The 26411-nt window shown below is 37.8% G+C and overlaps 3 protein-coding genes and 1 long non-coding RNA gene across 6 annotated transcripts; 1 reads left to right on the top strand and 3 right to left on the bottom strand.

The window, feature by feature from the left end:
- Nucleotides 1–730: 730 nt before the first annotated feature.
- LOC113525113 (microfibril-associated glycoprotein 4-like) lies at nucleotides 731–6388 on the bottom strand. Its single transcript, XM_034300134.2, has 6 exons — nucleotides 6256–6388; nucleotides 5926–5981; nucleotides 5471–5689; nucleotides 3945–4041; nucleotides 2171–2338; nucleotides 731–1389 (listed from the first exon to the last, which is right to left on the bottom strand). Exons 2-6 carry the CDS (start codon nucleotides 5929–5931, stop codon nucleotides 1133–1135), a joined length of 747 nt encoding a protein of 248 aa, XP_034156025.2. The 5' UTR covers nucleotides 5932–5981; nucleotides 6256–6388; the 3' UTR covers nucleotides 731–1132.
- A 1031-nt stretch (nucleotides 6389–7419) lies between these two features.
- On the top strand, nucleotides 7420–22878 carry LOC128317537 (uncharacterized). The gene is made up of 2 exons (XR_008301028.1): nucleotides 7420–9109; nucleotides 21877–22878. It is a non-coding gene; the product is annotated as an uncharacterized LOC128317537 (long non-coding RNA).
- Nucleotides 10498–13295, bottom strand: LOC117596147 (microfibril-associated glycoprotein 4). 3 transcript variants are annotated; one of them, XM_053229833.1, is made up of 6 exons: nucleotides 13220–13295; nucleotides 12976–13057; nucleotides 12563–12796; nucleotides 12305–12401; nucleotides 11387–11554; nucleotides 10498–11256 (listed from the first exon to the last, which is right to left on the bottom strand). In XM_053229833.1, exons 2-6 carry the CDS (start codon nucleotides 12979–12981, stop codon nucleotides 10994–10996), a joined length of 768 nt encoding a protein of 255 aa, XP_053085808.1. In that variant the 5' UTR covers nucleotides 12982–13057; nucleotides 13220–13295; the 3' UTR covers nucleotides 10498–10993. The 3 variants fall into 3 exon arrangements, with proteins under 3 accessions (XP_053085808.1, XP_034156023.2, XP_053085809.1); XM_034300132.2 differs by having other exon boundaries at nucleotides 12575–12796; nucleotides 13220–13294; XM_053229834.1 differs by lacking the exon at nucleotides 12976–13057 and having other exon boundaries at nucleotides 13220–13261.
- On the bottom strand, nucleotides 22669–24895 carry LOC113525124 (microfibril-associated glycoprotein 4). Its single transcript, XM_026911582.3, has 5 exons — nucleotides 24738–24895; nucleotides 24295–24522; nucleotides 24105–24201; nucleotides 23411–23578; nucleotides 22669–23185 (listed from the first exon to the last, which is right to left on the bottom strand). The coding sequence occupies exons 1-5, from the start codon at nucleotides 24741–24743 to the stop codon at nucleotides 22929–22931; spliced, it is 756 nt and encodes a 251-aa protein (XP_026767383.1). The 5' UTR covers nucleotides 24744–24895; the 3' UTR covers nucleotides 22669–22928.
- Nucleotides 24896–26411: the final 1516 nt, after the last annotated feature.

Below are 26411 nucleotides of genomic sequence, written 5' to 3'. Positions count from 1 at the left end.
TTGAATTCCACCCAAAAGATGGCTCCACATCACCCTGCTAGTCACCACTCCAAAGTCTGTCTGCAGGGATGTGTCTTTTGTACCTTTCATAGGGGTCTTCAGGATCGCTCTTTGTCTGACCTCTCCCCACAGATCTGTTCACCAAGGGTGGCCTTACTGGTACCATTAAACTACTGGAGACATATCTCTGAGGTACACTAGAGTACACAAGCCCCTTCACCGCTACAAGGTCTTCATCCTTGATCAGGTTGAGCTCAATTCATTGTGTTGCCCAAATGCAAATTAATGGGATGAGTTTATCATGATGGTATTTAAATTTTATTTTATGTACATTTTTTTCTGGTGGTCCATTTAGATTAAGACTTAATACACTGTATCTTATCTCCAGAGTACAAAGAACTGTAACTGAATGCTTACATTTAGCAGAATATTATCATGTTATGTAAAGTTATGCGTAATTCCTCAAGTTTCTGTTGTAAAGATAATGTACAGCCGTCCTCCAGTCACTACTTACAAAGTCTTGACTACGTCTTTACCATTCTGTGATAAGATTTCTAGGCATTTCACCACTTTATTCCTGGATTTTAACCCTTCTGTTTGTCACTGCAATTTGGGACTTTCCCACATTTATCAGCACTGGTTTGGCTATCTGTATTACTGCTATTTTTCTCTTTGGACTGTGATTTGACCTTTGTCCTATTACCTCTGCAGTTGTAGAGTTATAGAGCAGTATCAGAGCAATGAGTTACTGTTTATTTATTTATTTATTTTTTTATTTTGATGTCATTTGCAGTATTTTTTTCAATTTCACAAGGTCTTAGAAACTACTATTCTGTTCATTTACAGCTCATAAATTTCATTTTTACATCAGTACACTGGAAGAAATGTATATAGACCTCAAATACTGCAGCAATATACTTTACAGACATTATTACAACCCTTTAAAATATTATTATTAAATAGTTAAATTTAATTTAAATTCTAAATTATTATTATATCTTTAAAATCAAAGTAAACACCAAAATACAAAAAGTGATGTCAAGAAAAAGTCACATAGGCCTCAGAAGACTCAGATCTGATCTTCTTAGCGATGTACTTGAGAACATCATAGCTTTTCAGTGATAAAGACTCATTATATCACAGGTCTGATTTTCATAGTGATGGACTTAAGACCATTATTATAGTCTTTCCAAGTGTACCACACATTTCCAATAGCAAAATGGGTGTCATCATTTCCCCTCAGGTATATTCCATTAGGGTTAGCATAGTGGCACTGGTTGTACCAAAAAGCCCCAAGGAAGAGTTTAGCACAGTTTTTTGGTGCATACAAGTCCTGGTCTCTGTCCAAGGTGGTGAATTTCTGTCCATTGTGTATGGCCAGAGAGTCACCTGCAGATAGGAGAAACCAATGATCATAGATTCAAAATCATACAAAACTATAACAGAAAATAACACTAAATATTACTTTGCTAACATAAACTTTAATAAAATAAAACTAAGGATTATGAAGGACTTTTTAACATTATAGACATTTCCCTTTAATTCCCTTTAAAAACTGAAAAATAATTGTCTTTAAGAATAGTATAAATAACAAAACATATTCAGGCCCCTTCAGTTTTTCCACAATTAGTTGTTCCAAGAGTTCCTGGACTTCATGATTTGGTTTTTGGTCTGATATGCACTATGAACTGTGAGACCTTCTACACACAGAAGAGTGTTTTTCTAAATGATCTCCAATCAAATGAATGAACAGGTTCGACTCCAGTCAAGTTCTAGAGACTTCTCAAGATAATCAAAGCAAACAGGATACACCTGAGCTCACGTTGCAGTGCCTTTAGCTGAGGGTCTGAATACTGATCTAAACTGTCTAAGAGATTTCAGTTTTTGATTTTTAATAAATTTCCAAAAATATCTAAAAACCTGTTTTCACTTTGTCATTATGGGTTTCTGTATGTAGATTGATGGCTCCATTTTAAATTAACTTTATAACACAATAAAGTGTGAAATACTGAAGGTACTTTTCACTGTACATTTAAAATGGCTTCCTATTCAGTATATAAACCTGCACATCTGAAATTCAAACCCCATTCAATCCTCTAAATGTCAGGTTTTAAATCAGGGTTTAGTTGTGATTATGCCCTTTATTTCAGTATCTCTCACTCTCTCTCACCTGCACCTCCATTGATGAAACCTCTAACGTGGAGCCTGTAGCCCTCAGCTTCAGAATCCACAGAGAAATAGGAATAGTGAGCATAAACTGATGATCCATCAAAGTCCTGCAGGTCCACTCTCAGCTCATACTTCCTCCTACGTGTGAGTTGGTAAAGATTCTCCAATCCTGTCAGAATGTGTGCAAGTGAAAATTTAGATGTTTCCAAAATTTTGCATTTTTTATATAACACCTTAAATCAATAATTGGATCTAACTGAGTGTAACGTGGGTTTTGGGTTTTGTTGTGTTTCTTGTTCACTGTTCTCATGTCTTTTATTTTGGAGTTTAGTCATGGTTCCTGTCTAGTCATGTGGTGCCTTTGCCCTCTTGTATTCCTGCTATTGGTTCCTTTGTTCTTTGTTTCATGTTCTGATTGGTTGGTTAAGTCACGTGTCTTGTTCCTGATTGGTTGGATTGTGTCATGGCCTTGATTGTTTGGTGTATATAGCCCTCATGTAGCCATTGTCTCTTGTTGTGTATTGATGTGGTAACCTGCAGTCTGTTTGTGTCTAGTTTGTTCATGCCAAGCCAAGTCAAGTCTGTTCAAGTCATGGCAAGTCTTTATTTGTATTTTAGGTTTTCACTTTGTTAAATAAAACTGCACTTGGGTTCTTCACTACGCTTGCCTCAGTGGATTAATGTTACACAGATTTCAAATTGGAATTAAGTTCAACAGTTTTAATACTTCCAGACATTTAAGCTGATGTTGCTGATACATTAATGTCTGGATAGTGTCAAAAGTGTAGACCGCTTTTTCTCCGAAACCTGAAATTTCTTGTAATTATAATTATGTATTTATTTCTAAAGGAAGCGTCTAAGACAGAAGTATTCAAATTGCAGGGGGTGCAAGTGAGGGGTGAGATGAAAAATACAAAACACAAACATTTAAAAAATACCTGTATCAGATGTGCATACTGTTACATATTTTGTGTAGGAGAGCAAAAGAGTACACTGGAAAGAATTATCACTTAAAAATACACCAGAAGAGCTTCTGGTCTTTTTCTTTATAATTAAACAGCAGATGAGCCAATCATGTATAGTTAAGATCAGTTAAAAATATTTAGTTGGGATTCACTGAAAGTTTTTATGTGAAAATGGTCAAAAACATCACTTACGGTTGTTGACCAAAAGGAAAAAAAAAAGGCAGAAAAGTTTGACTGGTTAAAAAAGAAATAGGCCTACGAATAATTACAAATAATGTTAATGGATATGACAATCAGAAAGTGATTAAATGCGCTGTTTGTGCAGACACAATCAAAGAGTTTTGTTTTATTATAGCAGATCAGCAGTGAAAATGTCGGCCATGTGGAAACATTTCACGCTTTCTACGAGCAACATTAGAGAAAAAGGACTATATATCGAAAATGTAATGTTAGGTATCTGCTGTTCACTGCTTTTACTACCAAAATGACCCCACTGCAAAACTTGAGTATTTTCAAAGGTTTTTTTCTCTCTTTTTGGGGAGGGGGTGGGTGGGATGTCTGGTGTACAAGTTCTTAAAGATCTGCGAAGTGGGCCTTATTGGAAAAATGTTTGAATATTTCTGCTCTAGGCCAATAAACTACGGTTAATGTTAAAAGATACAAAATTTAACTGTAATTACTCTTAATTACTACACTTTTAATACATTTGAGTAGATCTCTTATTCTTCTAATTTGGTTTCTGAATACAGCATAGAGCTGTTCATTATTTCTCTCATAGCCAGTGAACGATTCACTGCTGTAGTTTCTCACCTAGCCAGTATTCTCCATCCTTGTTCCCAAATCCTTTCTTGTAGTGTTCCCATGGTCTGTAGAAATTCACACTGCCATCCATTCTCCTCTGAAACACCTGGTGTGAAGGTAACGTTCAATACTTTAGTGGTAAGTGTAAGTGCGACAATGACTTTTCCCCACCTCTCCAGCAGAGGTCACACTCTCTGGAGTTCTACCACAACCTCTGACACTTGTACCTACTTCCAGGTCACTTCCTGGTTTATCAATATACAAGGGCTGCATCTGAATATTCTGAATATCCCTACTACCTTACTATATAATAGACGAAAAGCAGTACGCCAAAGGAGTAGTACGTCCGTGTATTCTCAGTATTCATAAAACAGTAGACCAGAAGATGACCTACTGCTTCTGCCGAGATTCTGCAGAATGGAACCAAAGGCAGTGGGGCTGGCTTGGAAGAGCTATCAGAATCAAAAATGGTGGAAGCTCTTTTTGTGTGTAAGTGTTGTAGGTATTAAACATTGTTCCTTGTGGTTACTTTTTAACAACTTTTTAACCTGCGTAATTTGTTAACTTGAAGGTTTAAACGGGAAAAAACTGTTTCTCTAATCTGGTGGCTCTTTAAGTTTTTGCAGTTACTATGATGTCATAGGTCACATGATAATGCCAACATGGCGGCTGTGGTATGTCCAGATTGTATTCATAATACACACATATACTAATCAGTACATACTGCATCAACGGCCAAGCAGTGGGTCCTGATTCAAATGCAGTGGGTCCTGATTCAAATGCAGTGGGTCCTGATTCAAATGCAGTGGGTCCTGATTCGATTGCAGTGGGTCCTGAATCAAATGCAGTGGGTCCTGAATCAAATGCAGTGGGTACTAAATGGAAAGCAGTAGTTTCTGAATCAAACGCTGTGGGTCCTGAATCAAATGCAGTGGGTACTGATTCGAATGCAGTGGGTACTAAATGGAAAGCAGTAGTTTCTGAATCAAACGCTGTGGGTCCTGAATGGAATGCAGCGGGTACTGAATGGAATGCCGCAGGTACTGAATCGAATGCAGTACTATTGCAGTACGTGATTTTGGACACAGCCAAGCAGTTCATGGATATTCAGTCATTGCAAAGCCTTGCTGAAATCTTATGTTGTTTAAATTCTGAGCTGTTTAACTAGATCTCGATGACCCTCACCTGGTTTCCTGGAGTTGTGTTCAGCATTAATCTTTGGTCTTGAATTCTCTACTGCCTGCTTTATTGACTTAAACTTGTTACAGGAACATTTATCACTCGATTCCGACTTTAACTTTGTTTGCCTGATTATTTTCAACTTCTGCACATGGATCCTCATCCGTTAGTTTCTCATATTACAGTAAGATTGTCTAAAGGCCCCGTTTAGAAAACGGTACCTTCAGACCAAGTTTAATTTCAATAAAATCATTTTATTGTACTATTCTTTTTTTACATATTTATTAGAAAATCTATTTTGGAAAAGTAATCTAAATGAAGTCATTCTTCAAAAGCAGAGATATATTCTGACATACCGTCCAACTCCCATCCTCTGTTCGGCTTTCCCACCAGCCCATGTCACAATACACCTGTACAGGTGTTTCCCCTGTAGGGTAGATTGTGTACACTTCACTGAGTGTTTGTCCGTTAGCGTAGACATCAGAGCAGTCAGTCGGGAACAGTTCCGGAGAAAAAGGAGTACTCTCAACCAGCAGGGGGAGCAGGAGAGTCCAGAACATCGAAAACACAGCACCCTGGCCAAAGACAAACAAGGAAAGTGGACTAAAAACATGCCGTTTAATGTGTTGATGATTTTTATGGTGTTTTGGTCGAAATTATGCTCAGTTGACTAGCCAAAGTGTGATTTTTACAAAAGATCAAATAGAAAACATTTAACAAATAGTTGGCGTGCACAGCAAACTGAAATAAACTTAACTTAAAGCAAACACATAATATGTGATAAGCAAGGTAAAATTACACTGTCACTTACAATCATTTTAATTTCCTCCAGTAGTTGATTTTAATGCAGAGACTCAACTGCTGTACCTAAAAGGATTTAATGCAACATAATTAAATAAATAAATCCATTCAGTGAAGATTTAATCTTAATTTGTAACACATAAAATCCTATATGTTTTTGTTTTGTGATATTTTTTAAAAATATTTTTTCTCCTAAACACAAGTATGACATTTGACAAATAATTCATGCTTGACAGTATGCTAGCTTATGAACAGTACACAGAACAGGTTAACATCTTCGTGACTATACAGATCAAGAGCAATGTGTTTGGATCTAGTAAATTAAAACTAAAAATCTTACCTGTGCTGCTTCTTGCATCCTATCTGGAGCGTTCGTACTCCCACACTTATATAAACCTTTTTGGGCTTCTAAACCCATCCTAGTTATTCCATATATGGAAAATTTCTGAAGTTAGTTCCTGGATCCTAGGCCAAATCTCATGGACATGGTGGTTCATGTACAGGCTTTGATTTGTTTTCATGAAAGACCTATAGTTTTATAAATACACACTCATAAATATTGTATATTACCTGATAACTGCCTCGGTTATTGAGGTACTTTGACCTTAAATGGATAAACAAGGCCATAACATTAAAACGTCCTTGCAGTAAACACAACTCCCTCCCCAACCCCCCTCCATATGAAGCCATGGTAATATGAACTATGTACCCTGATATTCAAAGCTCATTATATCTAATTTTGTGTCAGTGGCTCTACAATACAAGCACAATCCTGGACACCTGCGCTGTTTCTTGCTTCCTATCTGGAGTGTTCAGACTCTCACAGACTCTCAGACTTATAATAGAAGCTCAACAAGGTTTATATGTTGAGTGGTGAGTAGCTCAGAGCATCATTGGAACAGGTTCATAATGGACATACTGTAGGACCTCAACATCACCAGGAACCCAGTTACCCCAACCAGGACGACTATTCAGGCATGCACATCAAGACTGAAGGACAGCTTCACACACACTAGCCTCTGAACTCATGTCTACTGCAGTCACACATCAGGACAATGTATATTTTTTTATTTATTTATTCTCCTGCAATAATCATGGCTTACTAAACAGTAATGCAAGAATCTTTCCATGGTTGTGTTGTGTTTACACTGAATGTCTCACTGCAGGGAGCAGTGAGAGACACTGGCCAAAAGTATGTGCACCCCTGACCATCACACCCATACGTGCTTGTTGAACATCTCGTTCCAGATTTATTCCCTCTGTCTTTACTGTTATAATAAGCTCCACTCTTCTGGGAAGCTTTCCACTAGATGTTGGAGCGTGGCTGTGGGGATTTGTGTTCATTCAGCTACAAGAGCATTAGTGAGGTCAGGCGCTGATGTTGGGATGTCGAGGAGGTCTGGGGTTCAGTCGGTGTTCCAGTTCATCCCAAAGGTGTTCAGTGGGGTTGAGGTCAGGGTCTGAGTAAAAGAGTGAAATATTATTTTATCATTGATGAAGATGTTTAGTCTTACTTTTTAGTGTAATGTGATTGCAGAAGAACATCAAACAGTTGCTCAGACAAGTTAAAGGCAAAAGCAACTCCTCTACGTTGTAATTAGCAGCATTGATCTGTAACAGTGATGGAGTCACTTTTACTGTTGTCATGGCAACAGTTTCTGTCATCTGAAACTTTGCAGTAACTAGAAGCCCCAGCTCCATTTTTTTTTCTTGAAACCCTTATCTTCTAGCTAAATGTCTTATGTCACTTAATACAGGAAAAGAGGCTAGGATCATGAAATGTTTTTCACATTTTGTAATTATGGATCAGTTTTTTTTTTTTTAAATCTCAACATAAAAAATATTTTCAATTTTCTTTTTTTTTTTTTTTTTTTTTTTTTTTATATAAAAGTAATTTCTTTTCTGTGGTTGTGGCTCAACTGCCATTCTGTTGGACATCTAGTGCACTGCAGATTTTGCTATACCCTATGTAGTGAGCATATGAACTCAATGTGGATGTGCTGCAGGGCCTCCTCTTTGTTTTGCTTTGGATCATGAAAGACCTATTGTTTTATAAATACACACTCATATATATTGTGTATTACCTGATAACCGCCTCGGTTATTGAGGTACTTTGATCTTAAATGGATAAACAAGACCATAACATTAAAACGTCCTTGCAGTAAACACAACTCCCTCCCCAACCCCCCTCCATATGAAGCCATGGTAATATGAACTATGTACCCTGATATTCAAAGCTCATTATATCTAATTTTGTGTCAGTGGCTCTACAATACAAGCACAATCCTGGACACCTGCGCTGTTTCTTGCTTCCTATCTGGAGTGTTCAGACTCTCACACTTATAAACCTTGTTGAGCTTCTAAATTAATTATGGCAGAAATGGAAATTTTCTGAAGGACATTCATATAAATACTGTGTATTACCAGATAATTAAAATTAGTAAGGTACATTTACCAGGTACATTGCCATGGCAATATGAATTATGTACCCTGATATGCAAAGGTCTTTAAATCTAACTTTGCGTCAGTGGCTCTAAAATACAAGAACAATCCACAAATAAAAATTATGAATTTGATTCATTGCGGTATGACATTAGGCTTGTGCAATATAGATTTTTTTCCTGCTCACGATTTACCTTTAATCAAAGCTGTTTCTCTAAACTACTAACAGTGACTCTTGCACACAGCAACCTGGTGGACTGTTTTTGTGTGATTGCAGTAACAGTAAAAGAGAAAAAATATAATCAGAGAAAACAACAAAATGTCAGTCCTCCCTGCGAGGGTGAAGGCTAACACATTACCTCCAACACTCATAAATTTACCACATTAGAAAGTAAACCTGTCTGTTTCACTACAACAGCAGGCCAATAATGTTCTCTCTGATTCCTGGATATAGACAGATATGGCACTGGTGACAGGACAAACATTTGGACTGTTGCACCTGAGCCTGAGTAGTTTACTTAATCATTAACAGAATATAAGCTGTTTTCACATGCTGTTATTTTTTCCCAGCTCCCAGCTCACGTTTTACATACAATCATAAAAGACTTTGGGTGGAATGTGGCATCTTTATAAAGTTCTGCCACCAGCTTTTTTTGGTCACTGCAGTGTTTCCGATTCACATTCTGTATCACAGTCTGGTATGGCAGCTCCTCTGTGGCTGGCCGAGAGGCTCTGCGAGTGAGCGGTGAGTGGTGAGTATAGCTCAGAGCATCATTGGAACACCTTCATAAAGGACATACTGTATATGACGGACGATGTCTGGGCAATGCCCTCAACATCACTTACCCCAACTGGGAGGACTATTCAGGCATGCACATCGAGACTGAAGGATTCACACACACTAGCCTCTGAATTCATATCTACTGCAGTCACACATCAGGACAATGTATATTTTTAAATTTATTTATTATACTGCAATAATCTTACTAGCAATAATGCAAGAATCTTTCCATGGTTGTGTTGTGTTTACACTGAATGTCTCACTGCAGGGAGCAGTGAGATACACTGGCCAAAAGTATGTGCACCCCTGACCATCACACCCATACGTGCTTGTTGAACGTCTCATTCCAGATTTATTCCCCCTGTGTTTGCTGTTATAATGAGCTCCACTCTTCTGGGAAGCTTTCCACTAGATGTTGGAGCATGGCTGTGGGGATTTGTGTTCATTCAGCTACAAGACCATTAGTGAGGTCAGGCGCTGATGTTGGGATGTCGAGGAGGTCTGGGGTTCAGTCGGTGTTCCAGTTCATCCCAAAGGTGTTCAGTGGGGTTGAGGTCAGGGCTCTGTGCAGGACACTGGAGTTCTTCCACTCCAACCTTCACACACCATGTCTTCATGGAGCTCGCTTTGTGCACAGGGGCATTGTCATGCTGGAACAGGTTTCAGCCTCTTAGTTCCAGTGAAGGGAAACTGTAATGCTACAGCACACAAACACATTCTATAGAATTGTGTGTTTCCAACTTTGTGGTAACAGTTTGGAGAAGAACCACAAATGAGTGTGATCACATCAGGGGTGCACATACTTTTGGCCATATAGTGTAGCTTTTCATTATGCTGTACTGGTATAATGACAATAAAGTTGAATTGAATCCTAATTACTTCCTAATCACCTAGTGCACCGGGTTTGACGTTTTTCTTGTCTTTATTCTCAATATATTGTCATTATATTTCATCATAAATTTGGGGAAATAGAGTGAAATATTATTTTATTATTTGGTCTTCATCATGGAAAACGGTCAGTGATGAAGATTTTTAGTCTTAGTTTTTAGTGTAATGTGGTTGCAGGAGGCATTAGAGGCAATATTCTAATCAACTTTAAGCAACTCCTCTATGTTGTAATTAGCAGCATTGATCTGTAATAATGATGGAGTCACTTTTACTGTTGTCATGGCGACATTTTCTATCATCTGAAACTTCTGCAGTAACTAGAAACCCCAACTCCAACTGTCCCTATCTGGGCCGGTTCTTGTCCCTGTTTGGGCCTGCTGTTTGGAAGAACAGCTTAATTTCATTTCACTGTTTGACTACTATTTAAAATTTCATTTTTACATGTTTGAAGACAAATAATGGACACCAGAATGTTTAAGATCTTGTGTTTTATTTTTAAATGCAAAACGAAAGTTGATTGAAACCCATTTCTTGGGTTTCTTGAAACCCTTATCTTCTGGCTAAACGTCTCAGTACAGGAAAAGAGACCGGGATCAAGAAATGTTGTTTACATTTTGTAATTGTGGATCAGTGTTTTAAAATCTCGACTTAAAAAATATTTTTTATTGAAGTAATTTCTTTTCTGTGGTTGTGGCTCAGTTGCCATTCTGTTGGATATCTAGTGCACTACAGATTATGCTACACCCTATGTAGTGAGCATATGAACTCAATGTGGATGTGCTGCAGGGCCTCCTCTTTGGTGTGTGAGAGAGAGAGAGAGAGAGACAGAAACCACCACCACCACTACCACCATCACCTCCAACACCAACACTTCCACCTCTACTTCAACACCACCTCCTCCAACACCACCACCATGTCCACCTCCACCATCATCAACAACAAGAATGTTATAAAGAGAAATTCATCACTATGCTACAGACACAGGTCTGATCTTCATGGTGATGTATTTGAGACCATAATCATAGGCTTTCCAATGGTACCACACATTTCCGATGGCGTAATGAGTGCCGTCCTGTCCCCACAGGTATATCCCGTTAGGGTTCGCATGGTGGCACTGACTGTACCAAAAACCCCCAAGGTAGCTTTTCGCACAGTTTCCCCCTGCATACGAGTCCTGGTCTTTATCAAAGGTGGAGAATTTCTGTCCGTTGTGTGTAGCCAGAGAATCACCTGCAGATAACACAAGCTGTCACTACAGACTCTCTCTGTATTATATGTACATTATTTGCCTTGTCAATGCACTTCAGTGTTCATCTCTTTGGTGCCTGTAGTTATCTCTACATCTCTCACTCTCACTTACCTGCACCTCCATTGGTGAAACCACTAATGTGGAGTGTGTAGCCATCAGCTTCAGAATCTATAGAGAAAGAAGAATATCGAGCATAAACCGACACCCCGGCGAAGTCCTGCAGGTCCACTTTCAGCTCGTATTTCTTCTTATGTGTGAGCTGGTAGATGTGTTCTAATCCTGGGGGTAAAAGGAATATCATATGCTGAAAGATACTTATGAAAAGTCAGGTTCAACTGTAAAACTATATATATAATACAGTAGCCATTTGTAGTACACAAATGTTTAAAGAAAGAAAGAAAGAAATAAAGAAAGACTGGGTAGATTAAATGCCCCATTTCCCAAACTAAAAACTCAATAAAGTGTGTTACTCAGTGTGGCCGCATGGGGGAAGCATTGTGCTTAAACATTTGACGTTCAATATAAAACAATATTCAATACACAATAAAAAAAATTAACTTGGTGTTTTGCGACTCAAACAGTTCTGATGTTAATTATTAAATTAGAAATTAGAAAAAAAAAAGTTTTAAATACATATATAATAGTCACATTCATATCAGTGCTAAAAAGATTATATAAAATAAACACAGTATTTATATTAAATTTTCACTGACTGTTAAAAGTAGGTATCAGAAACAGGCAAAACTAGGCACAGACCTCTTTAATCAAATGTGTGTGTCGACTGCAGAGGTCATGATGAAATCATTTACACTGTATTTTAACAAAACTTCACTTAAACACTGTCAAAAAGCCTGTCCATCAGAACTCATAGCATATTTGAGTGGATCTGTAATACATTTATTACTGGGGTTTATTCTTTTTTTTCTGATTTTATTTTCATCTACTTTAATCAAATTTGTGAATGTAGTAGTTCTATCTTTCATATTGGTACCTAATAACCAGTAAGTGATCTGTGCTGTAGTTTCTCACCTAGCCAGTATTCTCCATACTTGTTTCCAAACCCTTTCTTGTAGTGTTCCCATGGTCTGTAGAAATTCACAGTGCCGTCCATTCTCCTCTGAAACACCTGGTGTGAAGGTAACATTCAACCTTTTAGCTGAATCACAGTCGTTGGTCTGATCACACAAAACAACCTCTCTGGATGACATTTAATTTAAATGAAAATAATGTTCAAAATATTAAATAAAAAATAAGTGCAGCAGTATAATTCTTGTAAAGGAGACACACATCTAAACATACCGTCCACTTCCCGTCTTCTGTTTTGCTTTCCCCACATTCCATGTCACAGTACACCTGTACAGGTGTGTCTGCTGTAGGGTAGATGGTGTACACGCCACTGAGTCTTTGTCCGTTAGCGTAGACATCAGAGCAGTCAGTCGGAAACAGATGTTGAGAAATAACCGTGCTCCCAACCAGCAGGGGGAGAACACACAACACTGAAAGCACTGAACACACCATGCCCTGGATAAAGATAAATAAAAACAATGACTTTTAAAATAAAAATAAAACATGTTGTGAAGTTTCCTTTATCAAAAGCCATAAAATTGAAAAATTGTCAAGCACAGCAAATTGAATGAGATGAAATTTAAAAAATAAAATGCAAGACCTAATCAAAATACAGTAATTACACACTGACTTACAATCATTTTAGTCTCCTTTAACTTTTTCAAGAAAACGATACCTCGATTCTAAAGCAGAGATTGTGGGTTTGACCCTAGACACCTGTAAATTAAACAGCAATTTTGAGAAAACTTCATTTTTTTTACTCACACTTTCTCAATTATAATTATGTTTTATTTTAAGTTCATATTCTTGTTCCCAAAGCTGCACAGTTCAAAAGAAAGTCTTTGTAACATGTAAATTAAAGATACGAACAGAACATACCTTAGGTGCTTCTCTCTAATCTCTTCTCCTCTCTTTTCAAGATGTTCATCCTCCCATACTTTTAAACCCTACTGAACTCCCAAACCCCTCCCAATTACGTCATATGCGTGTGTGTCAAAATGGAAATTCCTGAAGGAACTGGGTCCATGATCTTATGGATGACCTCAGTTTACCTGTGGAGCGATCCAAAAGTGTGGACTACCAGAATCTGTAAACGTATGAAATACTTGTGCAATATTTATTTTATTTTTCGCTTTTGTGGTGACAACAGGCTGAAAAGGTCAGTCCAGTCTTCCCTATTTCCAACCACAGCTTCTAGCTCTTCCTGGTTGATCCCCAGACATTCCCAAGCCGACTGTGAGATATAATCTCTCCAGCAGGTCCTGGGTCTGCCCTGGGGTCTCCATCAAGTGGGATGGCTATAATACAGCTCTAAGAAGCTGATGAAGGGACATCCTTGTATGGTACCCAAACCATAGCTGCTGCTGACCTGATCCATTTGTCAGTGAGACAGATAGGATATACCTTGATGGATTTCAACTTAATACCAAGATTGTAGACACAGCTCTTACTCTGCACATACAGAGACTAGATCACATGAAGTATTGACCCAGATACGCTGTACTCCTGCAGTAGCTTCCATAACAAGTGTTGAGGCACATATTCATAGGCTTCCTCCAAATCCACAACACACATGTTGACTAGATTACTCATATGATACAATCACAAAGGATTCAGTACAAAACTTACAGCTCATTTCCTTATAAAACTGCACACACTGTTCCTGACAATACTATTTTTTTTAAAGCAAAGGATCGTCACACGAAATATTGACTTTGTTTTATTTATTACTGTTTACTGTTTTATCACCTGTTCATTTACCTGTCCATGAGCTTCTGTTGAAGAGGTGACTCTTTGCCTGAGTCAATAACTTAAAGGTGTTTTTTAACTGGCATTTATACCTAATTTCTAACAGGCTAATATTTTTGTTTCTAAAAACAAAATTAAAAAAATACGGCATGTTATTTATAATATAACTGTCCTAAATGCTCTAGTTAGAACTCATAGCATATTTGAGTGGCTTGACTAGATTACTCATATGATACAATCACCAAATTTGTCATTGACCATTGGGCCAGGATGCTCTGGTACTGTCACAGGAAAACCAGGCTCTGTCACCAACAGTCAGCCCCCTCTCTCCCCAGAGCTCTAATCAGCACCACCTGTCTCCAATCACCACACTCATCAGGACTCCATATAAGCACACACCTCACATGCACTCTTTGTCTGGCCTCAACTAGGAATAGACGTCTTCGCTGTGAGTACCTGTGCTCACTTGAAGCTCCTCTACGTCTCCCTACGTTTTCTCCAGCGTTTCTCTTCCAAGACACGTGAGGCGTGTGCTCCTTTCCCTCAGTCATTTACCTTTTGTCTCTGTGTTACCCACCAGCCTGCAGTACTTATCTTTGTGTTTACCCCGTCTTTGCATACCTATTGTTTGGCAAATCCTTTAATAAATGTGTAAATTTGTACCTTTGTCTCCGAGTCTGGTATATCCTGACAGGTACATTGTACAAGTGGTGTTTTTTTTTTTTTTTTATTTTTATTGACAATCCATGGCTCTTCCCAGTCATACTCCTCAAAGTATCTCCATCATTCCCACATTGCATACATGCTTGTCGAACATCTCGTTCCAGATTTATTCCCCCTTTACTGTTATAATAAGCTCCACTCTTCTGCAAAGGCTTTCCACTAGATGTTGGAGCGTGGCTGTGGGGATTTGTGTTCATTCAGCTACAAGAGCATTAGTGAGGTCAGGCGCTGATGTTGGTGCAGTCACTGTTCCAGTTCATCCCAGAGGTGTTCAGTGGGGTTGAGGTTTCATATTTTTGGGGGCCATTCGGAAGTATGTGGCTACTAGCTTGAGTTCATTGGTTAGCTTGCTAACCCTGTTATCTATAACAAATGTGCTGTCCACTTAACTACATACATAAGAAAAATTCTATTTCAGTATGTTCCTAAATGTGAAATAAGCACTGAGCTATATATACTATTATATTTCTGTAAAGCTGCTTTGTGACAATGTCCATTGTTAAAAGCGCTATACAAATTGAATTGTATTTAGTAAATACTGTTTATTGTATTTTTTGTCTTGTATATATATTCTGTGGAGAAGCATTCAGGCATGAATTTCATTGTACTTTATACATGGTACTTGTACATATGACAAACATTGTGACTTATGACTAATCAGTGGAAAAAAGGTTAGAAATTATGTATTTTATTCTTATTTTCCTACAACTTTAAGAAACAGACACAGACCCCAGCAAGTAGAGAAATACAGTACTGTACTCCTTATAAAACTGCACCCACTGTTTCTGAGAATACTATTGTTTTTAAAGCAAAGGATCGTCACACCAGATATTGACTTTGTTTTATTTATTACTGTTTACTGTTTTATCACCTGTTCATTTACCTGTCCATGAGCTTCTGTTGAAGAGGTGACTCTTTGCCTGAGTCAATAACTTAAAGGTGTTTTTTAACTGGCATTTATACCTAATTTCTAACAGGCTAATATTTTTGTTTCTAAAAACAAAATTAAAAGAATACAGCATGTTATTTATAATATAACTATCCTAAATGCTCTAGTTAGAACTCATAGCATATTTGAGTGGCTTGACTAGATTACTCATATGATACAATCACCAAATTGGTCATTGACCATTGGGCCAGGGTGCTCTGGTACATTGTGCAAGTGTTTTTTTTGTTTTTTTTTTTTAATTGACATTCCATGGCTCTTCCCAGTCATACTACTCCAAGTATCTCCATCATTCCCATCATTCCCACATTGCATATGCGCTTGTTGAACATCCCCTTCCAGATTTATTCCCCCCTTTACTGTTATAATTACTATCAAAAATTCTTGAAAAGATTGTTGCTCCCCAGCTCCGTGGTCATCTTTCTAGTAATAGTTTATATGAGCAGTTCCAATCAGGGTTTCGTTCCTATCACAGTGTGGAGACTGCAGTTGTGAATATATCCAATGATTTATTACTAGCTGCTGATTCTGCAATTTTATCAATACTTATACTTCTCGATCTTAATGCAGCATTCGATACTGTTTCACACTCCATATTCTTAAGCAGATTGGAATCTATTGGAATTACTGGTACGGCTTTATGTTGGTTTCGTTCCTATCTCACAGACCGCATTCAATTTGTACAACTCAAACAGTTTAAATCAAAACCTACTTATCTTGTCACTGGTGTTCCACAGGGTTCTGTCTTGGGACTTCTTCTGTTTCTTATCTACCTTTTACCAATTGGCACCATTTTTAGGAAATATGGTATTCATTTCCATTGTTATACCGATGACACCCAACTTTATCTGTCTTCTAAACCCTTCTCAAAGTTTCTTCCTTCTGCTCTTGTCGAGTGCCTTGATGAATTAAAAACTTGGTTTTAAAGTAATTTTCTCAAATTAAATAGTAGTAAAACAGAAATTGTTCTCGTTGGTACAAAAACCACAATAGATAAGTCAAACACTTCCGCTGTGGTAATAGACAATTGCCCTGTTCCTCTGTCTAATCAGGTTAAAAGTTTGGGTGTCATCTTCGATAAAACTTTGTCTTTTGAAGCTCATATTAACAGTGTCTGCATTCTTCCACATTACGAATATCAATCGTCTGTGTCCTGTCCTTTCACTGAAGAGTACTGCTACTCTTGTGCATGCTCATGTAACATCACGAATCGACTATTGTAATGCTTTGTTTTATGGGCTTCCTTCCAAATCACTTCACAAACTACAGTTGGTACAAAATGCTGCTGCTCGAGTTATTACCAAAACTTCCATCTCTGAACACATTTCTCCTGTTTTACAAAATTTGCATTGGCTCCCAGTTAAATTCTGTGTAAACTTAAAATTTTACTTTTAACTTACAAAGCACTCAACAATTTGGCTCCTTCATATCTCTTAGATCTTCTTCATGTACACACTCCTTCTCGCATTTTAAGCTCGGCTACTGCACTTGCTCTTGTTCTCCCATGCACTCAGACAACCTCCATGGGGTCACAAGCTTTTGGTTGTGCGGCTCCCCTTTTATGGAACTCACTTCCTGTAGAAGTTCGCAATAGTTCAAGTCTTCTGGTCTTTAAATCTCGTCTTAAAACTTATTTTTTTTAGGCAGGCTTTTATGTGATTTTATGTTTGTTTGTTGTATTGGCTTTTATTGTTTAATGTTATTGTTTCACCCTGTTTTATGGACTTTGTAAGGTGTCTTTGAGTGCCATGAAAGGCGCCTATAAATAAAATGTATAAAAATAATAATAACAATAAGCTCCACTCTTCTGGGAAGCTTTCCACTAGATGTTGGAGCGTGGCTGTGGGGATTTGTGTTCATTCAGCTACAAGAGCATTAGTGAGGTCAGGCGCTGATGTTGGTGCAGTCTGTGTTCCAGTTCATCCCAAAGGTGTTCAGTGGGGTTGAGGTTTCATATTTTTGGGGGCCATTCGGAAGTATGTGGCTACTAGCTTGAGTTCATTGGTTAGCTTGCTAACCCTGTTATCTATAACAAATGTGCTGTCCACTTAACTACATACATAAGAAAAATTCTATTTCAGTATGTTCCTAAACATGAAATAAGCACTGAGCTATATTCTGTATCTGTAATCATGTGTCCAACATCAGTAGGTTCCTCTCAAGGTTTCTTCCTCATATCGTCTCAGAGAGTTTTTCCTCACCACCCTCACCTCTGACTTGCTCATTAGGAACAAATTTATAAATATTAAATTTATATCTGGAATTTATTTATTTCTGTAAAGCTGCTTTGTGACAATGTCCATTGTTAAAAGCGCTATACAAATAAAATTGTATTGAATTGTATTTAGTAAATACTGTTTATTGTATTTTTTGTCTTGTATATATATTCTGTGGAGAAGCATTCAGGCATGAATTTCATTGTACTTTATACATGGTACTTGTACATATGACAATAAACATTGTGACTTATGACTAATCAGTGGAAAAAAGGTTAGAAATGGCATATTATATTCTTATTTTCTTACCACTTTAAGAAACAGACACAGACCCCAGCAAGTGGAGAAATACAGTACTGTGCAGAAGTCTTGGCACCCTAATTTTTTATTTTTTTTCGTACAAACTTTGTTATAGATTTTTATTTTCTGGCTTCTACATTATTGATTCAGTACAAAAACTTTTTAGATTCCAAACATTAGTTTTCCAGCACAAAATGAAATGTTACAGAAAAATGTTTGTATGTCAGTAAAGAAAGCAGCAGATTCCATAAGAGACACTTTTCAGATAAAAACATAATGAAGGCTGCTGGGTTTCGCTGCAGAAATAAGAAGCGAGTCGACAGTCAAAGTCTCCAGAAGAACTGTGGCTGCTTCTGCAAGATGCTCAGTAACACTTCCAGCTCATTTCCTTATAAAACTGCACACACTGCACCTCAGATACTGCTTTATTTATTTAAAGTGAAGGATCGTCACATTAAATATTGACTTTGTTTTATTTATTACTGTTTACTGTTTTATCACCTGTTCATTTACCTGTCCATGAGCTTCTGTTGAAGAGGTGACTCTTTGCCTGAGTCAATAACTTAAAGGTGTTTTTTAACTGGCCTAAAAAATACCTAATTTCTAACAGGCTAATATTTTTGTTTCTAAAAACAAAATTAAAAGAATACAGCATGTTATTTATAATATAACTGTCCTAAATGCTCTAGTTAGAACTCATAGCATTTGAGTGGCTTGACTAGATTACTCATATGATACAATCACAAAATTTGTCATTGACCATTGGGCCAGGGTGCTCTGGTACATTGTGCAAGTAGTTTTTTTTTTATTTTTTTTATTTTTTTTTTTATTGACCATGGCTCTTGTACCCCTCGAAGTATCTCCATCATTCCCATCATTCCCACATTGCATATGTGCTTGTCGAACATCCCATTCCAGATTTATTCCCCCCTTTACTGTTATAATAAGCTCCACTCTTCTGCGAAGGCTTTCCTTTAGATTTTGGAGCGTGGCTGTGGGGATTTGGATTAAATATAGAAAATATAGTCTGATTTCCACAGTCTGAAACTATCTCAGATCATTACCTCATCTCATTTAAAATGTGTCTTAATCATAATATATGCACCTTGCCACGTCACCGTGTCAAATGTACTTTCACATCAACAACTGCACAGAGTTTTATCAGTAATCTCCCAGATTTATCAACCATGATTGGATCACCGTCTGATCCCGAAGAACTTGACCAGGCAACTGAATGTTTAGAATCAACATTCTGCAACTCGCTAGATAAGGTAGTTCCACTTAAAAGAAGAATGATTAGGGAGAAAAAGCTAGCACCCTGGTATAGCGATCACACACGAACTTTAAAACAGACCACTCGAAAACTAGAACGTAAATGGCATCAAACTAAATCGGTAGTATTTCAAATAGCATGGAAGGAGAGCCTATTGAGCTATAGGAAAGCTCTTAGTGCTGCTAGATCAATGTATCTCTCCAGTCTAATTGAAGATAACAGAAATAATCCTAGATTCTTATTTAATACTGTAGTAAAATTAACTAGGAATAAGACCACAATAGAAACACGCACACAATCATTATATAGCAGCGATGACTTCATGAATTTTTTCAATGGTAAAATTGAAAACATCAGGCAGTTCTATAACTAACCCTGAAGATGATAATGTAATAATATCAGATCAACAATTAGAATGTTTTACTCCCCTTGAAGAGACTGAACTAATTTCACTAATTTCATCATCAAAATCATCAACCTGTATACTAGATCCTTTACCTACTTGTTTCTTCAAACAGATAATTCCTGAAACAATCAAACCTCTTTTAAAGATCATCAGTTCTTCCCTTAGCATTGGCTATGTACCTAAATCTTTTAATTTAGCAGTTATCAAGCCCTTGATTAAAAAACCTGACCTTGACCCCTGACAGTTGTCCAACTACAGGCCAATATCAAACCTCCCCTTTAACGCCAAGGTCCTAGAAAAGGTTGTAGCACAGCAGCTATGCTCATACTTACATAGGAATAACATTCATGAAATGTATCAGTCAGGATTTAGGCCTCATCATAGCACAGAGACAGCGCTGGTTAAAGTGATAAATGACTTAATACTGGCCTCTGATCAGGGTTGTGTCTCCTTGCTGGTGCTGCTTGACCTTAGTGCAGCTTTTGATACCATTGATCATGCTATTCTCCTCGATAGACAAGAAAATGTTGTAGGTGTTAAGGGAACAGCCCTTTCCTGGCTCAGGTCTTATTTGACTGATCGTTATCAGTTTGTAAACGTAAATGGTGACTTCTCTTCTCATACTAAGGTAAAGTTTGGTGTTCTCCAAGGTTCTGTTTTAGGCCCAATGCTCTTTTCTCTATATATGCTACCTCTGGGCAAAATTATCCGTAAGCATGGTATTAGCTTCCACTGTTACGCTGATGACACACAGTTGTATGTTTCAGCAAAGCCAGATGACAGACACCAGCTTAATAAAGTTGAGGAATGTGTAAAGGACATTAGAAACTGGATGCTTATTAACTTTCTCTTTCTCCAAGTACTTGTACTAGGACCACATACAGTTAGAAGTAAGCTTTCTGATTACAGAATAACTCTGGATGGTCTTTATGTTTCATCATGTGCAGCAGTAAAAGACCTTTGTTGTGATTATCGACTCTAGTCTTTCTTTTGAAGCTCATGTAGATAATATCTCTAGGATCGCTTTCTTTCATCTCAGAAATATTGCTAAGATAAGAAATATGTTGTCACTACACGATGCAGAAAAATTAGTTCATGCTTTTGTTACCTCTAGGTTGGATTATTGTAATGCCTTACTGTCTGGATGCTCCAGTAGGAGCATAAACAAGCTCCAGTTAGTCCAGAATGCAGCAGCGAGAGTCCTTACTAGAATCAGAAGATATGACCACATCACCCCTATCTTATCCACACTGCATTGGCTCCCAGTCAAATTTCATATTGATTATAAAATACTACTATTGACCTATAAAGCACTAAATGGTCTTGTGCCACAGTACCTGAGCGAACTTTTGGTCTTTTATGATCCACCATGCCTACTCAGATCAAAAGGTGCAGGCTATTTGTTGGTACCTCGAATAGTGAAGGCTACAGCTGGGGGTAGAGCTTTCTCTTACAAAGCCCCACAGTTATGGAACAGCCTTCCACTTAGTGTTCGGGGCTCAGACACAGTCTCAGTGTTTAAGTCTCGGCTGAAAACATATTTGTTTAGTCAAGCCTTTAGTGAATAGTTTTTTCTTAGGTACAGGGGCAGGTCTGGAGGGTTTCACAGGCATAGAGTGTTGTGGTGAACTGGGATGTTTGGATGCTGTCGCCCCCCCACTCTCACGCGTTCACTCAGGTTTGTTGACGGTGGAGTGGCTGGCTGCCTTATGTCCCAGGGTGCCCTCATGTCTGTGTTAGCTTCTGGCTCTCCCTTTTAGTTATGCTGTCATAGCTAGTCCTGCCGGAGTCCCTGCTTGCTCTCTGCATGCAAAGTACATCGTGCTTAACCATTAGAGGACAAAAGCTCACCTAACAATCTCTTCCTTTCTCTCCATCTCTCTCTCTCCCTTTCTCTCTCTCTCTCTGTCGAGCTACACACAGTGCTACTTCTGAGATGCCAGTGATCCTGACCCCTTCTGCTCCTCCTCGCTGCCTGATCCATCCTGATGCCCTACTTCTGGTTGGAGTTCTCATCGGTTGAGTTCGCTCGCTGCTGCTGGGGGTGGCCCCATATGGACAGCCTGAAGAACTGTTTGGATTGCTGGGGATGGTGCCACCTGGGGGCTGTGGAGATGGCTTGGGGATCTCATATGGGGAGCTGCACTGTACTGTACTGTAATGGCTTGGGACTGCGATTGCTGTAGTGGCTTTGGGGCTGCAGTTGCCACGAGCAGCTTCGTACTCAGGACTCCATCAGTGGACAGTGGATAGATTTTAACCAACCGGACTTCTTGCAAAAACTGTGATGAATTTACTGGTTGCAAATTTGCACTATTTGTCCATGTAGTACACAATAATAGAAGGGATTTATTTATAATCGCACTGTCCGGTGTCACCCAGATGAGGATGGGTTCCCTTTTGAGCCTGGTTCCTCTCAAGGTTTCTTCCTCATATTGTCTCAGGGAGTTTTTCCTTGCTACCGTTGCCTCTGGCTCGCACATTAGGGATAAATTCACATATTTACAATATATTTTTTGTGAATCCATTTATTTCTGTAAAGCCGCTTTGTGACAATGTTCATTGTTAAAAGTGCAATACAAATAAAACTGAATTGAATTGAATTTGTGTTCATTCAGTTACAAGAGCATTAGTGAGGTCAGGCACTGATGTTGGTGAGGAGGTCTGGGGTGCAGTCAGTTTTTTTTTTAAAGCGAAGAATCATCACACCAAATATTGACTTTGTTTCATTTATTACTGTTTACTGCTCTTTATAGTATTTTTTTAATGTAGAAACATTTATTTCATTATTTTTGAAGGCATCTTTGCATGTGCCTAAGACTTTTGCACAGCAATGTATATACACATTTATGTACTTCTGCAAAATCCTATGGTACAAAAAAAAATTAAAAAAATACGGTGACAATATGTTAAAAAGACAGATGACAAGACAGCATTCTCTCAAGCTCATCATCATGTCACATGGGCCTAAGAGTCTAAGACACAGGTCTGATCTTCATGGCGATGTACTTGAGACCATAATCATAGGCTTTCCAATGGTACCACACATTTCCAATGGCAAAGAGAGTACCGTCCTTTCCCCACAGGTATATCCCGTTAGGGTTTGCATGGTGGCACTTGTTGTACCAAAAAGCCCCGAGGTAGGATTTAGCACAGTTTCCCTCCTCATTACTGTCCTGGTCTTTATCAAAGGTGGAGAATTTCTGTCCGTTGCTTAGCTCCAGTGAATCACCTGCGGATAAGAATTTCCAGATTAATTAAAAGTCTTACAAAACTGCCTCAGAAATTAATATTATCATTATACGGAAGTCATTTTAAAGGTTATAAAGGATATAATACATATATCAGCACTGCCATTTGAGTCCTTTTCAGGATCAATATCATGGGATTTCCCTTCCCATGTAGGACAACATCCTTTGGTGTCCTTAATTATTACCATATGTTTACTCATTCTCACCTGCACCTCCATTGGTAAAGCCGCTAATGTGGAGTTTGTAGCCTTCAGCTTCAGATTCGACAGAGAAATACGAATACCGAGCATAAACTGAAACTCCTTCAAAATCCTGCAGGTCCACTCTTAGCTCGTATTTCCTGTTCCGTGTGAGCTGGTAGAGATTCTCCAGTCCTGTCAGGATGTGTGCAATAAACATGGCATATGAGACAGTACTCATACCTCAGTCAGTATAAGTGTAAAATTACTACATCAATTGCTTCCTGAATTGTGAAAATTGTTTGTGTTCTCAACCTGAAATGTCAATTTTTAAAAAATAAAAATGGCTGAAAACTGTTCTGATTTTATTAATTCATGTCAGAGTCCAATTTATATTTTACCAAATTCAATTTCCACAGATTTAATAATTAAACTTAAAGATATTTTAGGTTAAATGTATCGGATATATTAATGCTGTGTATTAATGTTAATTCCAGTTCATAGGTTAGCAAAGATGTAACCATTTGCTGAACATAAAGCACAATCATTTTAATTATAATTATTCATAATGCAGTAAATAATTTCTTTTGTATATTTTTAAATTCATCTTTTGCACTTTTAGTGTTCATTTTATTTATTCAACATTTCAGCTCAGAATACAGTGGGTCTATTCATTATTTCTTTCACAGCCAGTGAACAATTCACTGCTGTAGTTTCTCACCTAGCCAGTATTCTCCATACTTGTTCCCAAATCCTTTCTTATAGTGTCCCCATGGTCTGTAGAAATTCACAGTGCCGTCCATTCTCCTCTGAAACACCTGGTGTGAAGGTAATGTTCAACACTTTAGCAGAAGCAAAGGCAATACGAGGACCTCCCACCAGAAAAACACCAAAATTTGTCTCTAACATACCGTCCAATTCCCGTCTTCTGTTTGGCTTTCCCCACATCCCATGTCACAGTACACCTGTACAGGTGTGTCTGCTGTAGGGTAGATGGTGTACACGCCACTGAGTGTTTGTCCGTTAGCGTAGACATCAGAGCAGTCAGTCGGAAACAGATCTTGAGAAATAGGAGTGCTCCCAACCAGCAGGGGGAGCAGGAGAGTCCAGAACACTGAGAACGCTGGAAACACAGCACCCTGGGAAAAAGAGATACAACACACAATGATATGTATGAAACAGTAAACAAAATATTGATAGACTTCTGGGGTTTACAGCTACAATATGTGATTTCTTAACAAAGTATCACCCAAATAATAAATTAATAACATCCAGCAAATGGTAAACTGAAATAATGTCTAAAATGATATAAAAATAAAAGCACATTCAATTAACTCACACTACTATGACTTACAATCATTTTAGCCTCCTTCAGTTGTTCACAAAATACAGCTTGATTCTGAAGCAGAAGTTCAACTTCTAGACCTAGACAATGAATTAAAGAATGACTTTAAGAACTTTAATATCTGTTCAATATGAAGATGTACACACAGTTCTGTGCAGAAGTCTCAGGCACGTGTAAAGAAATGCTGTAGAACAAAGACGCCTTCAAAAATAATGAAATTAAATGTTTCTACATTTAAAAAAATCCTATAAAGAGCAGTAAACAGTAATAATGGAACTCTTATGGAATCTGCTGCTTTCTTTACTGACATACAAACATTTTTCTGGAACATTTCATTTTGTGCTGGAAAACTAATGTTTGGAATCTTAAATGTTTTTGTACTGAATCAATAATGTAGAAGCCAGAAAATAAACATCTATAACAAAGTTTGTATGAAAAAAAAAAAAAAAAAAAAAGGGGGGGGGGGGGGGGGGGGGGTGCCAAGACTTTTGCACAGTACTGGATTTGTAAATAGGTTTTCTCTGTGGTTGAGAGCAAAAGCAGATCTATTTTCATAGTAAAATATCTAAATTTCAAAAAGCACTATATTTCGTTCCAATTCCAGGACCTAATCACTAACACATAGACAAATGTACAAACAAACAAACAAACAAACAAGTAAATAATTGCACCACACAAAATAGAAAAATACAACTCACCTGCTGTGTTTCTCTGATCCTCTGTTCATCCTCTCACACTTTTAAACCCTGCTGGACTCCAGAACCCCTCCTCACATAAGGGTGCGTGTGTGTGTTTGTGTCTGCACGGAAATTCCTGAAGAAATTCCTGTAACAGGCCACAACCTCACTGGTCTGCTGGATAATTTCATGGATTTCTCCATATTCGTGTTCATCTTCCGTGACTACACACAGATAATCAGATAATCCTGTATAGAATTTGTGGTACTCTGACTTTGAGCTGTTAATAATAAAAGGCCCAAGGAATAAGAAATAAAAAAAATTTGGTATACACTCAGAGTTTACTGGAAATGGTAAACGTATCACACTCTCTTACTCAATGTCTACTCTGTGATTGCAACACTGCAAATGTTGGAACAAAGTCAGCAGTCAGGAACAGGGGGTGAAGGACTAACTGCTGATAACACAGACACTGAAATCACTTATGAGAGAACAACAACAGCATGTTCTCTAACCGGAATCACAGAACCAGAACAGAACACATGTCCAAACCCACTTTCCTCCCAGTTTCGTCACTGCAATCCATCATCTAGTTCATCTCTAGAGGAGTTGAAACCATCACAGTCAACTTTGGGGTGAAAATCAGTTTTTATTGTTACCTCTGATGAAATAAAACCATTTTATTTGGTAAACAAATACCAGAACGATTTTTTTTTATTTTGAAATTAGGGTGCCTTTATCTTGGTAAATTTTAACATGTTGTGCACTATATGACGGGTGAAAAAAGTAAAAAATACACGTTTTCAATAATTTAACATGAAAACATGGTTAGAACAATATCCTTAGGAAGCGTCAGTTTAGAAACTAGCAGATTAATGAGCTTAAACCACACGTTTCATCAAGACATCAATAAATTAATGAATAAAAATATCCAATATAATCAAATGTTCTTCAAAATTCACTTAAAAGGCAAACGATAGAGAACAAGTTTTAATTTCATTAAATA

Source organism: Pangasianodon hypophthalmus, chromosome 26 (assembly GCF_027358585.1).
Source record: "Pangasianodon hypophthalmus isolate fPanHyp1 chromosome 26, fPanHyp1.pri, whole genome shotgun sequence".
NCBI classification, from domain to species: Eukaryota; Metazoa; Chordata; class Actinopteri; order Siluriformes; family Pangasiidae; genus Pangasianodon; species Pangasianodon hypophthalmus.
This window is presented reverse-complemented; position numbering and strand designations above follow the sequence as displayed.